Source organism: Alligator mississippiensis, chromosome 5, assembly GCF_030867095.1.
Source record: "Alligator mississippiensis isolate rAllMis1 chromosome 5, rAllMis1, whole genome shotgun sequence".
Classification (NCBI taxonomy): domain Eukaryota; kingdom Metazoa; phylum Chordata; order Crocodylia; family Alligatoridae; genus Alligator; species Alligator mississippiensis.
Window position 1 is genome coordinate 43586736 of NC_081828.1, and position 14406 is coordinate 43601141.

General features: G+C 48.7%; 1 protein-coding gene across 10 annotated transcripts in view; it reads right to left on the reverse strand.

The window, feature by feature from the left end:
* Window positions 1–14406, reverse strand: part of PRKAB2 (protein kinase AMP-activated non-catalytic subunit beta 2) — a 15404-nt gene continuing 998 nt past the window's right edge. Inside the window, exons 1-8 of one of the 10 annotated variants that reach the window (XM_059728270.1) lie at window positions 13565–14109; window positions 12212–12386; window positions 11078–11244; window positions 9231–9324; window positions 7498–7618; window positions 5129–5262; window positions 4269–4337; window positions 1–1698 (exon numbers count right to left, since the gene is read on the reverse strand). In XM_059728270.1, the coding sequence (XP_059584253.1) occupies window positions 1123–1698; window positions 4269–4337; window positions 5129–5262; window positions 7498–7618; window positions 9231–9324; window positions 11078–11244; window positions 12212–12373 (1323 nt within the window). In that variant the 5' untranslated portion in view covers window positions 12374–12386; window positions 13565–14109 and the 3' untranslated portion in view covers window positions 1–1122. The other 9 variants (XM_059728272.1, XM_019486529.2, XM_019486530.2 and 6 more) reach the window with 9 other exon arrangements.

Genomic DNA, 14406 nt, shown 5'->3' on the forward strand with positions numbered 1-14406 from the left:
TCCGATACCAAACTTTATTCAAGTCACATCCCTGTGGAAACTCAAAAGCATTGCTAGACAAGGTACATCCAGTGGAAAAGGGACTCCTGTATCCTGTTTGCAGCCACTTGGGGGCCAGACGTCTTGCCAGCGCTCCCTCCAGAAGGCCCTTACCAATGACAGGAGCAATGCCTACAGCAGCAGCAGTGGGTGAGGCACAAGTCCCTGCTTCGTGCACTCAGGAACAGCTACCTGGGCTCCTCCTCCCACCCTGCTTGTGGGGATGAAAGGCTGACCTGGCCCAGGACATGGTACCTGGCTGACAGGTCCTAAGTACACGCCAGCTCTTCAGCTCCCTGTGAAGTGGGACACAGGCCAGGTCCCTCCTCAATACTGTCCAGCTCAAGCAGGTGCCCCTCAGCAGAAAGGCTCTGACTCCTGCTCCACAGCACCAGCCAGGGGGTAGGAATCCCAGCAGCTGGCAAGGCCTGCAACACTGCATCTTTGCAAAGCTGAGACCCAAGCCCCAGTCTTCAGAGTGCAAGTTAACTTAGTTGGGAGGGGGTCAAATGATCAGGCTACTAGAGTGCAAGCAGCCCAAGTTCTCCTGCCAGGGCTTGTGTGGCGTGTAGCAGGGAGATAACCTCCAGCTCCTGGTGCTTTTTATTACCAGTAGCAGGACCCTGAACAGCCGCTGTGTCCAGTTTGGGCAAGCAGAAAAGCAAGGGCCAGGGCCCTGGATTCCAGTATGCAAGGAAGTTACATGCAGCCCCCACCCTCACTGCAGCAGTGGGAGCCAGTTGTTCCACAAGTCAACCTCCATCTTACTAAGAAAGCTCTGTCTGCTGGGGGGGGGGGTGAAAGAATGAGGGGGAGACTCCACCACAATGGAGTCTCACCACTCCTCTTCCAACACAGAAGGGATTCAAGGGCTTGGTAATAGCAGCGATGTGGGCCTTCATGCTCCCCCAGGGTAGAGTTGCCCACTGGCTGGAAGGACAGGAACCAAGAATCAGCAGACAGGCCAGCAACTGTGGTTCAAAGCCAGGCTTGTGCTGTGAGCAGCAAAGCAGCAATAGGGACCTAAAGCCCAGGGATCTGGGCCCTCAGCTTGGGTCAGCAGCCCTCTGCTGTTGGGCAGGTTCAGGCAATGCCATTGCCTTCCCCTGGCATTGACTTTCCTGCAATTCCCTGGGAAGTAACACCAGGAAGCATGCTGGCCCTGATCCTTCTGATAGCTGCGAGTCTGTGGTCACACTGGCATCTCTGCTGGCACCAGAACCAGCAGTGCAGCTCAAAGGAGTCTCCCATGTGTTCTGTAATACTTCCTCCAACACAGACCCAGCAGCAGGGAGGACAACAAATATTATAATAAATACAACAGAGAAGATGCCTGTCACTGTGGCACTGCTCCAGCAGGAGGGAGGCAGCTCCCTGAGGGCCAGAGGCAGAGTCCTCACTCCAAGCCAAGCAGAGAAGGCAACAGTCCGTCCCACCCACATCGGGAGTTTCGTGCTCTGGCATCTTGCTCTGGATCAGGTGAAACTTGCCGCTGTGTGGTTCAATTTGGACAGAGAGCAGCTGTGGGTCTGTCCCGACAGGTCCGCTGGTGGAAAGCGCTCTCCAGTCCCTAGGTGTTCGTCTAGCCATCACACAAAGCAGCCTCCACCCAGGGAAACACTCCAGCAGGACGGGGCGGAGGCAGGGTAGGGAGCTCTCCTAGTGACAAATAAAGTGCAACTGCATACAATGGCAACACGCAACCCCCTCCCCCAACCCACTGGCTCCAATTTTGAACCTGGCACAGGCTTAGCCCGAAGCGCTGAAGTGCTTGTGACAATGGCACTCGCTGAGTGTTTCTTCAGAATGACAGAATTACGAAGGCCAGGGTGAAATGCAAGCACTATCCCTCCTCCACGAAGAAGAGACTCCAAAGCCAGGTAGGTCTCTCTCACCCCCACTGCTTCTGCTCTGAGACTGGCCAGAGGCATGGGCAGCACCTTCAGGGACAACAATTAATACAGACATGGGGGGGAAAGGCTTGGAGACAGGAGACCTCCACAGGGGACACTGCCCACAACACTACCATGGGCAGGAGACTGCGCAGAGCAGCTCCCTGCCCAAGGACCCCAGAGCTGTGCTCCAGAAGCTAGCAAGGTTCTTTGGGTAGATGTGATATATCTTTTATTAGACCAACTGAGTCTAATAATATTAGACTAACTGAGTCTCCAGAAACAAGAGAGTTAGGATTTCAGCTCCTCAGGAGAACTCTAATGTGACAACTGGAAAACATTCACAGCTCCACCCAAAGCCCACTGGAGTCAACAGGAGCCATTCCACTGACCTCAAGGGCTTAGAAGCTGGTTCTCAATACAAGGGCTGCAGTTACCTGGGGAGACGAGCCTTTGACCCATGCTACTAGCTTGCCCACTACTTCAAAGTGGCTGGGACAATTTCTTCCTTAAGAGTGGGGCTCTCCTCAAACAATCCACTGCTTCTAAGCTACAGGCCCCACACTGCCCTGGGGAACTGCTATCACCTGTCACCTGGAAAAATCCAAGACACTGCCTAACAACTAGGCCCTGGAGCCCTAGTGGCCATAAACCAAGCCTGGATTCTCCCAGGGAATGCTTCTGGCAGGGAAGGGGAAAGGAGAGAGCTCCACCTCTATCCCACTCTGGGCTCTGCTCTGCACTGGGTGGGGAGGCTGGGTCAACCCTGGACTCTACTGTGGGACATCATTCCTGGATTCCAACCAGGTCATCTGGTTTCAGGGTGGGCACAGGAAGCTCAGGGAGAAAAGGACAAAAAAACCTTGATATTCCACTCCCGGGGGCTTCTGAAACAGTGTTTGGGCTGCTGGGAACAGAGGCCCTTCTCCAAGAGTGCTGACAAGGGTTTGAGGGTGCATGACATGGCACTGCTCCTGCAGGCAAGAGCAGGAGGGAGTGGTTGAAGCACTTCCAGCTGTGTGGAGGTTGGAATTTATGGTTGAACATGGAGACCTGGAAGTTATGAGGTAACAAAGACCATCCCAAGGAACACAGCGAAGCCAGAGGCCCCTGCGGCCAGGACGCTACAGAAGGGTTAAGAATCAAACCTCCCCAAGAGAATACCAAGAAGGAAGAGCTCTTGGCCCCAAGCAGGACCAGGCTCATCCTGGGCTTTCATCTCTGCCAGGTTCAAGGCAAGAGCCAATTGCCAAGTGTACCATATACCCGTGGCCCAGTGTGTGCAGACAAAGTGGCATTTCTCATGTCCTACATGGCGAGAGGGCCAGGCCCTGCTCAAATAGGCTTGTACAACAAGGTGGTGACATACTTCTTCTTGTAGCGGTGAGTGGCACTGAGCACCATCACGCCATCCTGCAAGAGAGGACACCAAAGCATTACCTTGGACCCACAGGCTGTATGCACACCTGGGAGTGCCCCAAAGAGGGCAGGGACAGTAAGACATGGAGAGGACATGCTGAGATGGGGAATGAGACAAGAGTCACTGAAGTGAAGAAATGGAAGTTAATGCGGCAGGAGGAGCTGCAGGGGAGACTGCTTTTGTGCTAGTGCTGTGGAGGTGCAGGGAGAGACCAATGCTGGACAAGCAGGGGAAGAGGGTGTGGCAAGTAGGAAGAAAAACTGGGGAAAGCCCAAGGAGGGAGATTTGGAATGAGGTTTTAATGGCTATGTAATAAGTCACTGGATACCCCAATCTGACTGCTCTGGATGAGGTGGGAGAGTACAACATTGGGCAGCTCCTGTGCCCTGGAAGGAAGTGGAGAGATGCTCAGAGGCAGAGTTTGATCAGTCACCCCCTACAGAGGTTCTCCTAAAGAACAGACCAGGCTTTTATTTTCAGTTGGGTTGTTAGCTGAGCCCTGTGTTTTTCTATCAGGGGCTTTCAGGCTTGGAGGTGCTGCCTGGGCACAGAAGAACTGAAATTCAGGGTGCCGCTGAAGACCACATCACTGGGAAATACTACTTACCCCTCCCAGCTGGCAAGCAGCAGCAAAATCCCAAGGCAACTGAGCACAGAGAGGGTGGGATTAAAAAACCTACCCCTACAGTGACTGCCATGTATTTGGGTGCTGACACCCAGGCACACCCCTATGCTGGTACTCAGGACAAACTCCACTGAGTTTGTGCACTGAGAGCCACATCACAACAGCTCAGGCAGCAGAGCCAGGAGCGGAGTTGTAGCTTTTCCTGGGCCTTTACAGTGCACATTACATAGGAGAGCTTCCCTGGATGACTGGGCAGGGGTACAAGTAGCCAGCTGTGCCCGGTGCCACTTACCTTAATGGAAAGTGCATAGAGGTGGTTGAGCATGACGTGGTTGGGCTCAGGTAAGAGCGCTGGGTCACACTGAAACCAAAAGAAGGGTCAATCCTGAGCATCACTTGGGTTGTATTACCAGAGGCCACTTCTCCCAGACACACTTGCAAAAACCTCCAGCTGTGGTATTACAGGGGGAGCACAGAGGAGTTGTTGCAGCAGGTATTAGCCTGCAGTTCAAATTTTACCTATGATCTATGCAAGAGGCAAGGATTTCTTAGAGCAATATATTTTACTGGACCAACTGCATAGTTGAGATAGAGTGAGACAAACTTTTGAATGCAAGACCTTCTTCATCAGGTGAACTAATTAAGAAATGCCTTGCATCCAAAAGCTTGTCTAACTCTATCCCAACTATGTGGTTGGTTCAATAGAAGATCTCATCCTAAGGAATCCTTGCCCCTCACAGAACTCCAGGACCATCACAGCTACAACATCACTGACGCTACCATCTATGATCTATTAAGTGCACTGAGTGACAATGGAACCTGGGCTAGGCCCTCAATGGAGCAAGGGACCAAAATGGAGGGAAGGTAACACAGGTGACCAGGCCACCACTCCCAGCATGCAGGAAGCTGGCTATCTGGACTCAGAGGGAACATTACATGACAGACCCCCTGCTATTCCTGGGCCATGAACAGGTAGGCTGTGTGCAAGACAGGGTATGGAGCTGTGTGCACCACTTTAGAGCCATCTCCACTCCTGACCTACCCTGCATTACCAAGCCCTCTTTACAGCTCAGACCAAACTCCCCTCCTCCTAACCCTGCTGACTCCAGCCGAGGCTGCCCCCACATCACGGAGGACATGACTAATACTTACAGAGATGTTGGTGTCCTTGTTTAGAATAACTTGGAGGAGGTGAGGGGGGAGGATGGGTGGTGATTTGAAGCGTTCCTCAGGTCGATACACATACATTTCTTGCCCGTAAGGTCCTGGTGGGGAGCTGGACAGGTCTGGAAAAAACAATAGTATATGAAGGGCAATAGGAGAAGTGACATCCATTGCATGAGATATTTGAAGTCAGATTGGACAAAACTCTGGTGAGTACACAGTAGGATGCCATCCTAGATTGGCACCAGAGGAGAATGGGAGGGGACCCAGCAGGGCCTTTCTAGCATTACTGTTTTGGATTATTCCAGCAGAACCAGCCAGTATTGGGTTAAGCCACAGATCTGGAGAACAGGTGCATGCATTAATTCCAGCAGGCCACAGAATATGTGAGGGGTTTATATTTCACTGAGCTCATTCCAAACAGCAGGGGCTCCTTGCAATCCTCCCTCCTATCACAAGCTCCTTGGCTGTCAGTCTCCCATACCCCTCTAATTCAAGGACTCACTGCAATATCTTCTGCATCTTTTTCCTCATGCCAGAGACTCTGCACATGCCCCATTCTTGACAGTGTTGAGATTATTTCCCAAACTCTCTCTACTTTAGCAGAAGCCTCTGAGTAAGTTGTCTCTGGCAGGAGGACACAGATTTCCCAAGTGCCCTCTGCCATTTACAACAAGACTTCACTGCATCTTTCACTCTGTTTTGTGCCCTCGGGAGGGCAGGCAGCTATATACTAGCCATGTCTAGGCTGCAAACTCACTGGGCCTGGAACTGGTGCCCTCAAATATGTTATAAGCCTCCTGAACTGGAACTGATGCAGGCTGGCCATGCTAAGTAGCCTGCTCATAATACCATGCAGGTGTGGTGACGACACTGCTCCTGGTGTGGGAGGCAGCTGGTGTGGAGCAGTGCTGTGTGCCTAAGGGCACTGCTTCTAGGCACAGCAAGCATGCAATCTAAGCAAGCCTGTGGTTTCAACTGGGACCTCATGCCACAGTTGTGGCACCATGGTTGAAAATCACTGACATCAAGTGAGAGTTCAACACTGCCACAGAGGAACAGAAAATGTGCCCCCTGGGGTAGATTCATTTCCAAGCATATCTAAATCCCTATGTGCCTATTAGTTACAACTCAAGCAGACTTCACTATTCACTTCCTTGCAACACCAAGACACTGTTCACCAGTACTGTGGGAGTTCCCCTCCTTATCAGTTAACTGCAAGTTGGTGGCTCAACAGCCCCCCAAAAAGTTCTTTATCAACAAAGGCAATGGATGAGCAAACATCATTTACACTGCCCCCCATTACCAGCAGGCCTCAGAACACCCTTAGGAGCAAGAGGGACATTCAGTCTCCGTAGTCTAATTCTGCCTTGCTGCAGGTATCTACCATGGAGGGAATCCAAATGCACTGGAAGCTGGACCTAGCCCACTACAGGTACAACCACAAGCCACTTCCAACCCAACTGGTTAATAGACAGCCAGCATACCACATGTTCCCAGGTGCTGACAACTTTTCAAAGGAGAGCTCGCTGCTCAGACTGGGCAGAGACATGGGAATTACTTCTGTATGAATGATATTGGTCCTGTCACATAGTATATGCTTTTACAGACAGAGCAGCCAACATTGGTTAAACACACTAACCTGACACATGACTAACCTACTACCCAGTAATTCTATGTCAGCTTGGCACAGCCAGATTCTGAAACTGTAACCTAGTAACCCTGGTTAGAAAATGGGAGGTTTTCTACACAGCTTAGTGCTAGAACAAATTACCCAGACACTAAAAATACATAGCAGCTGGTGTAACAACAGCTCCTGTTTGCAGCAAGCACAGATCAGATGACTCACACTCACTTATGAGACAGCAGAAACACAAAGGCCTTAACAGCACTGGGAAAAGTGACCAGCATTTTGTAGGACAAGTTATTCAGCTGCACTACCTTCTTGCATGGTCACTATTCCACAATAATTGTAACTTATATTCCAGAATAACTAACCTGCTGCAAGACCCATTTTATTCACATGGGAGAACTAGTCTAGAGTGGTGCAAAGTTGTCAGAACAACTAGTCTGGTCTGTCTTGAGGCAGACAACATCAGACTGTCAACTCAGCAGGGCAGGGCAGTTTTCATACATTTAGGTTGCATCCAGACCCTGTTGGGCACTTTTGGTCAGCAGTGCAACATAATAACCAGATATTACTGCCAGGCACCCAGCTGTCAGCTGAGGTTCTAACTCCAGGAGTTCATTCCCTTGCAGTGCAGTCAGTGGCACAGGAGCTTGGAGTGAGTCTCAAAGGAGAAGAGAGGCATAAGGCAGTCAGTGGCATGGCACACTGAGTGCCCTGCGAAGCTCACCACGACAAGAAGTCTCCGAACTCTCCAGAGAATCCACTTTTAAAGCATCAAACACCTCAAAGTCAGATTTCTTGACGTGAATCAGGTTGTTAATTGTCCCCATCTGGCTGGTGACCACAGGCTGGAAAACAAAAATGGAAACAACGATCTATCAAAACTCCATTCTTGACACACTCTATCCCCCTACTCAGGTCCCCACACACACAATCCAAACTCTCCATTTATCCAGCCTCCTGCCATCACTGCACAGGCATGATTCATCCTTCTGAGCTGCCCAAGGCTCAGAAGGAGCTGGGCTGAGGAACACCTCTGTTAAGACTGAATCATATAGAAATTTGAAACTCTAGCTAGCATGAAGGTCTGATAGCCCCTTTCATGCTGAAAGTACTGCTAAGCTGTGTCAGGCAGGCTATTAGGCCAGACGGACCTATGTTCTGACCCAGTAAATGGCATTTCTCATGTTCTGTGCTCTTACCTAGAACTTTCTATCAGGTCTCAAAGCACTTTACTGTAAAGGAGATCAGCATCATTTTCCCCATATCCATGTGAGGGCTTCATTGTTCACACCCTAGGAGACATTCCCAAAACTGGGGTTCTCTCTATGCAAGGCTGCTTCTGTGGCTGGAACTTCTGGTGGCAGACTACCACATCCAGAGAGGCCTTCTGAGCACATTCACATCTACATGGCTTGGCACAGCCCCACTATAGCAGCTGTACCAGCAGGGGCTAAGGGCACTTAAGCTATAAGCGCAGCCAGCAGAAGGCGTGGGAAGCCTTCTGCTGGCTGTAGGACATTGGTGGAAGCCTGCTGTCACTCAGAGACAATGCTGCTTAGCAGGCAGAGAAAGACTTCTGCTGTCTCAGAGTGCAGGTGCAGTCATAGTTCTGTGGTAGTCTAGACCAGGCCTGACAGCAACGGCAATACTCTCCAATCCTACCCCACACCCTGCCTTACTCCCTCTTCCACATGGCCGATCCTCCTACTAGCTGACGACTAGACTGAAATGCTCATCACGTTCCTGCAACTGAAATAGGAGAAATTGTCTACAAGTGAGAAGAGATGTGGTAACCAGATGCCTCAGCCTGGCCGATGATACTGATCCTGGCTCTGAGAGGTCCTAGTCCCCAACTGCTCCCCAGAGCCTCACTGAGATTCAGATGACAGTGCTGATAGTATCCTACATTCTTTAGTCAACCAAAAGGAGTAAGCTGATGGAGCTGCCATCTTGCTTTCCCAAGTGACTCACAAGGCATTGCAAATCCCTCCTGCTTGCTCCATCTCTGCTCCAGCAACATTAAGAAAGGTGCCTTAATTTCAATCCCTACAGCCCTGCATGAGAAAGGCAAGCCCAATGCAGTTGAATATGCTGCACCTGTAGTCCTAGGAAGCAAAATCTGAGAGATGGAAGTAAGCCAAGACATGGCGAGGCTCCACTGGCTACAGAGCCTGAAACAATAAGGTGAAACAACCCATAATGTGGTGTAAGGGCAACAGCATCTGCCATACTAATCAAATGAGAGGTGAAGGTCATTGGACCATACAATTCCAACCAAGGGGAGGAACTGTGACAACAGAAGCAAAGAATCTCAACTAGTCTGGAGAAGAAGGTATATACTGTTTCCACTCCCCAAAGCCCTGGGGCATTTAGACTATCTGCACTGGAGCACTGATAGCAAACCAAGAGGGGAAAGTTGAGAGTCTCAGGGAGAAGGGAAATGGCTTTGAGATTTACCTCTGAAGGGTCATGAACCCACTGGCCATCCACAAAAAACTTGTACTGATGCTCTCCTTCAGGCAGGTCGAGAATAGCAACAAAATCATTGTGGCTGAAAGCAGAGAGAAGAAAGCAAATGACAGTGTGGTTATTATACTGATGGTTCATACACTGCTCCCCTCCCAACCTCTGTGGCACGCCTGTCATACAAACCAACTTGATCCCAGTGTCTCATGCATTGCTTTCACAAAACATGCGTGTATTGTTTTCATATATCCATACACAACCTGAGCCACAATACAAGTGTGTGGATAAAAAAGGGCAAGTTTGGGACATATTTCTATGAGAAAGCTGATCTTGGAGAGGCCATAAACAAAAGCAGCAGTGAACAACAACCTATGGAGCTGGAGTCTGAGAAGGTTGCATAGTTCACAGTTTTAGGCCTGGTATTACTAAAACCGTAATACGGCAAGGAATTAATAGCACGATAACGAGTGTTACAATTACTGACAATGATAAAAAAAACCAACAACAGGTAGGAATAGCAAAATAACATACGGACACAAAACAATAAAAAATATAACTCAACATGAAGAAATAAGAGTTAAAATATCTGGGGAAAAGTCAACAGAACAGAGATACTCAATACAGCAAAGAAACATGGGGAGAGGATATACAAATAAAGACCTACTGGTGACACCAGACAGTAAATGAGATGTAATCTGGCATTGTGATACAGTAGCATAAAACCACAGTTCATATGCTAACTGCAAAGGCAAATGATCATAGAGAAAAAGTGGTTTCTCTCTGTCCTGCTCTCTGTAACTACATCCAAGATAGTACATTCAATCCCAAGCAATGTCTTACTAAAAACATACATATATGCTGGAGGGTGGTAGGAGAAGAGCAACATAAACAATCAGGAACCAAAGAGATTGAGAGATGAGGGAAGATTTAAAGAACTAAACAGCTGCAATTCAGAGGTGAGAAAACTAAGACAAGGAAAGGGCATGAAGCTCATGTTGTGTGTGTCTGTCAGGTACCAATACTAGATGGAGAAAGAGTGAGACAGCACTTGGTTTAAATGCATAGCCTGGGGGCTGAGAAAAGGTTATGCATGTATCAGGACTTAATAGAAGCAATGCCCACTATCTATTGGAACAGCAAGAGCTAACTTTTTTATACCTCATTAAAGCTGATTAGCTCATTACTCAGAGCCCTTTATGCTTCTAATAAGAGATTTGAAACAGACAAGACCTAGTAAGTTCATGGCTGCCATTAAAAACCTTGAACTTGATGGCTACTAGGCACTTTCACTGATCATCCAGTTAACAGGGATACAATTTGATTGCCTAGTAGACAAGGGATCTAAAGAGTGCTTATGGACCAGTCCATGCACTTATGCAGGATGTAGATAACCACTGCCTTTTATAATGTAAGCAATAGACAAAAGAAATTGGGACCAATGTAATCCTATGCCATGAAGTGAAATATGCACTGACTTAATTTGCATGCAAGGGAGGGTAAGGATTTTATCATATTGATTAGGAAGGTTATCAGATAACTGGGCGGGCTGGCAGCCAGGGCTAGAAGAGCATAAAGAATTATAGGTTCCTCAGCATGAAAAAAGTGTCCAACAGCCCTGTCCTCTGTGACAACTTCAAAGGAATGTACCAGAGAAAACCAAGGAAAAGTCTGTCCTTAACTGATTGTGCTCAGAGCAGCTGACCTGACTAGAGAAGAGGAAATGGTGTACGGGCAGTGAAGGGGAAAAAGCAGAAGGGCAAGTGAGGTGGGGGAGAAGCAGCTCAAAGAGGGAGTGAAAGCAAGATGGCCAGGGTGCTCTTTGCAGAAGTGCTCTATACCTTTTAATGAGTGGGATCTTGGCACTCCAGTTGTTGAAGGAGCCAGAGATGAAGACCTCCTTGCCTCCATCAGCCCAGCGGATGACAGTGGGACGAGCCTGTTGCACTGGCTTTGCTGACTCATCCAGATCTGACTGCCAAGACACAAACTCCTTATCCCCGGGAAGCTGCACAAAAGGCAACAAGAACCAACCCTTAGCCTGACTGAGGCATAGGCACAACAGCAGTCAGGGCCAGCTCTCTTATTACTTTGCTTCTTCCATGAACTATTACCAACAGTGAAGACTGCTCCCTGCCCCTACAGGCTCACCCCTCCCCATGCTCTAGCATCCCAGCTGGAGAAAGCTATCATTGCTCTGTTTCAGTCAATGAAACTGAGGTAGTTTACTCCAGATGAGAACATGCTTGAGTCATACCACAGTTATCTGCTCAAACTAAGTGACACAGCCTTCGTGTTATAACATCCCCTCCCCACTCCCCCCCCCCAGTCCATTTGTAGGGTCTTTTAAATGAGCCTGTATTTTGGGAGCACCTACTGGGCTTTACCTGCATGAATGGCTAACAGATTTACATTGCATGTGACATGGGAAGGATGTCAGGAGAAGATTTTCTTTCTTAGATTTTAACCACAAGGGAATATGGGCAGGGGAGAGAAGAGAGATTCTCAAGCACAGGTTTCAAACCTGTAACCTCTGAGTTACTAAGCAACTGTACACACAGCAGTGTCTGAACCAGTAATTATGAGGCACTTCCCAATAAAAGTGTACTAGTTAAATTCATTCAGCAAATATTAACTCAGGCTAGCAGGAAAACAAGCCTAGCTAAGTTGCCTGGGTACTGACACTGTATTACTACAGCTACTCCCCGCTTAATGTTGTAGTTAGTTCTTGAAAAATGTGACTTTAAGCAAAACGATGTTAAACAAATCCAATTATGTCACAGTAGTTCCCTACTAGCAGGCAGCAGCCAAACGACGTTATAACTGAACATTGTGTGACTTTAAAAGAGTATGTTCTCCAATAGATCAGCGACATAATAATGAAACAATGTTAACTGCAACAACATTAAGTGAGGAGCACCTGTATGTATAAGCCTTGCATGGGGGGAGAGGGATAGGGAGAGACCAGCCCATACCTTGGAGTCATGGGTGCTGAAGACATTGGGGTCATCTGTGCTGCCCACCATAATCTTGTGTGGATGCTCCTTGGAGGAGTGGGCGCTACTGGCTCCATCAGAGCGGTGGGACTTGGAGCCATGGCGCTCCCCAGACACTCGCTCGCTGGTGGTGTTTCCCATGGCAGTTCAGTAACTGATGCATAGAAGGAAGAGCACAATGCACCTGAGCCACTACACTTCTACAGGGGCAAGAGCGAGGGGAGAAAGCTCAATTTCCCGATCCCTCCCACCTACACTGGTGACTCAATTACTCAGCATTTCTCAACTTTCTTTCTCTTGGGGACGATCCCAAGGGGCTCTGCAGCCTGCACGCAGAAATCCTACATCCATCCAGGAAATGCAGCCCCTCGGGGAGTGAAGGTGGCAGCTGCTCAACAGCCTCCACCAACAGAGCACAGCACTTCATAGCGGGAAGTGAAGAATCATCCTATGCCTAACAGAAACGTCAGGAAAATCCAAGGAGACCAAATGGAATTACCCAGGCTGGAATGAGACTAGGGCACTGGGACGAACACCCTGGCACTCGTGAAAGGCTCTGCTGTTAGAGGAGGCAGAGGCTGCTGCAGCAGGTGCATTTAGCAGGCAAATCGCAAATATAAATTTCAGGATATGAGCTGACCTACAGCAAAAGGATATGTTTGCTGCGGGCATAATGAACAAGACTGAAGTAGTGACCGGGTCAGGAGTCCCTGGCTAGCCATCTAGGCATAGTTTAAGTGGGAAACCTGGTTCTGGCTATAGCAGCTTCTTCTACAGGTGGAGACAGGCTGAGCTATTTATTGAGACGAGTCTATTCAGATGCAGGACACCCACTTAGAAGACATTAAGTCAGAAGGAATGGCCATATTGTTGCAAGCCACACACAGAAATGACAGATGGGACACATCCTCTGAGAACAAAGGAGGCTCAGCAAGTTACACAGATCTCTCCAGTCCTCTCCTAGCTATTACACAGATGCTCAGCAACCAGAGATAGCAGGATTTTTCTACTGAGTTTGTTTTACTCCACAGTGCATATCTTAAAGCCTACAAGGACAAAGTGTGACAGCAGGACAAGGTGTGACCTGCAAGCAAGGAACAGCTGCCTGCCTCTACAAATGTTCATCTGCTTTAGAGAGCTTTATTATAAGAGAAAATTACAGTGAGGCTGGAATTCGAACCAAAGTTGCTTTTAAGGAAATATTTCCAAACATAGCTAAAGCCACATGTACCTACTACTATCTAAATAGGAACCGACCAGGCTGTTTACTCTCCTGCATCACCAATACACAACCCACAGCTGTGTTATTGGGCTTCTCTCCTTATCACTTACCCAAAAACTTCTGGTTCAATGACACGCGAGAGCAAAATCCTTTATCAGCAAGGACACCACCAGAGCAAGCTTCACTCATGACCCCTAACATAAACAAGCCTTAGAGTAGTTCTGAGGCACCCGACTTTAGGGACAAATGGCCCTGAACATTTTTAACACCTTTTTTCCCCCTTTCAATTTTAATGGAATGGACCCAAGAGACTGTTTAATCCACCTCGAAGGCAGAATTAAGTATATCAGAGCCACCCCTGAAAGATACTTCTCTGAACTGCTCTTAAAACTCTCAATGAGAGGGAATCCACAGCCTCCCAAGCCTCCCTAGCCCATTCCAGTGCTTAAATACCCTTAGCCTTGAAAGCTAACCTACATCATCTCCCTTGCTGCAAATTAAGCCAATTACTTCTTTCCTACCCACAGTGGGCAGGGACAGCAACCAATCACTACCTTCCTCCTTGTGTTTTATGTATTTGAAAACAACTGCTTTATTTTAAGACAATGCAAACGTAAGTCCTTCAAGCTTTCCTCACACACAGTTTGCTCAGCCTTGTACCATGCTTGACTCTCCAATTTGTTTATATCAGAGGCATCAAACACACGGCCCATGGAGCCACTCCATGCAGCTGGCCGGGCTACTGGGGGACCAGTAAATTTGGGGACATGGCTAAGGGTGGGTGGGGCCTCACACAACCTGGGGCCCCAGTGGATATGGCCCTCAGTGACAAGGGGGCTGGAGAGGGCCATGCCAGCACAGCTCTGCTTGCCCTGAAGCCACTTGGTCTGCTGCTGCTTATGCCATGTGTGCCACAGCAAGCGGCCGCCTAGCTCATGGTCACTTACTTAAC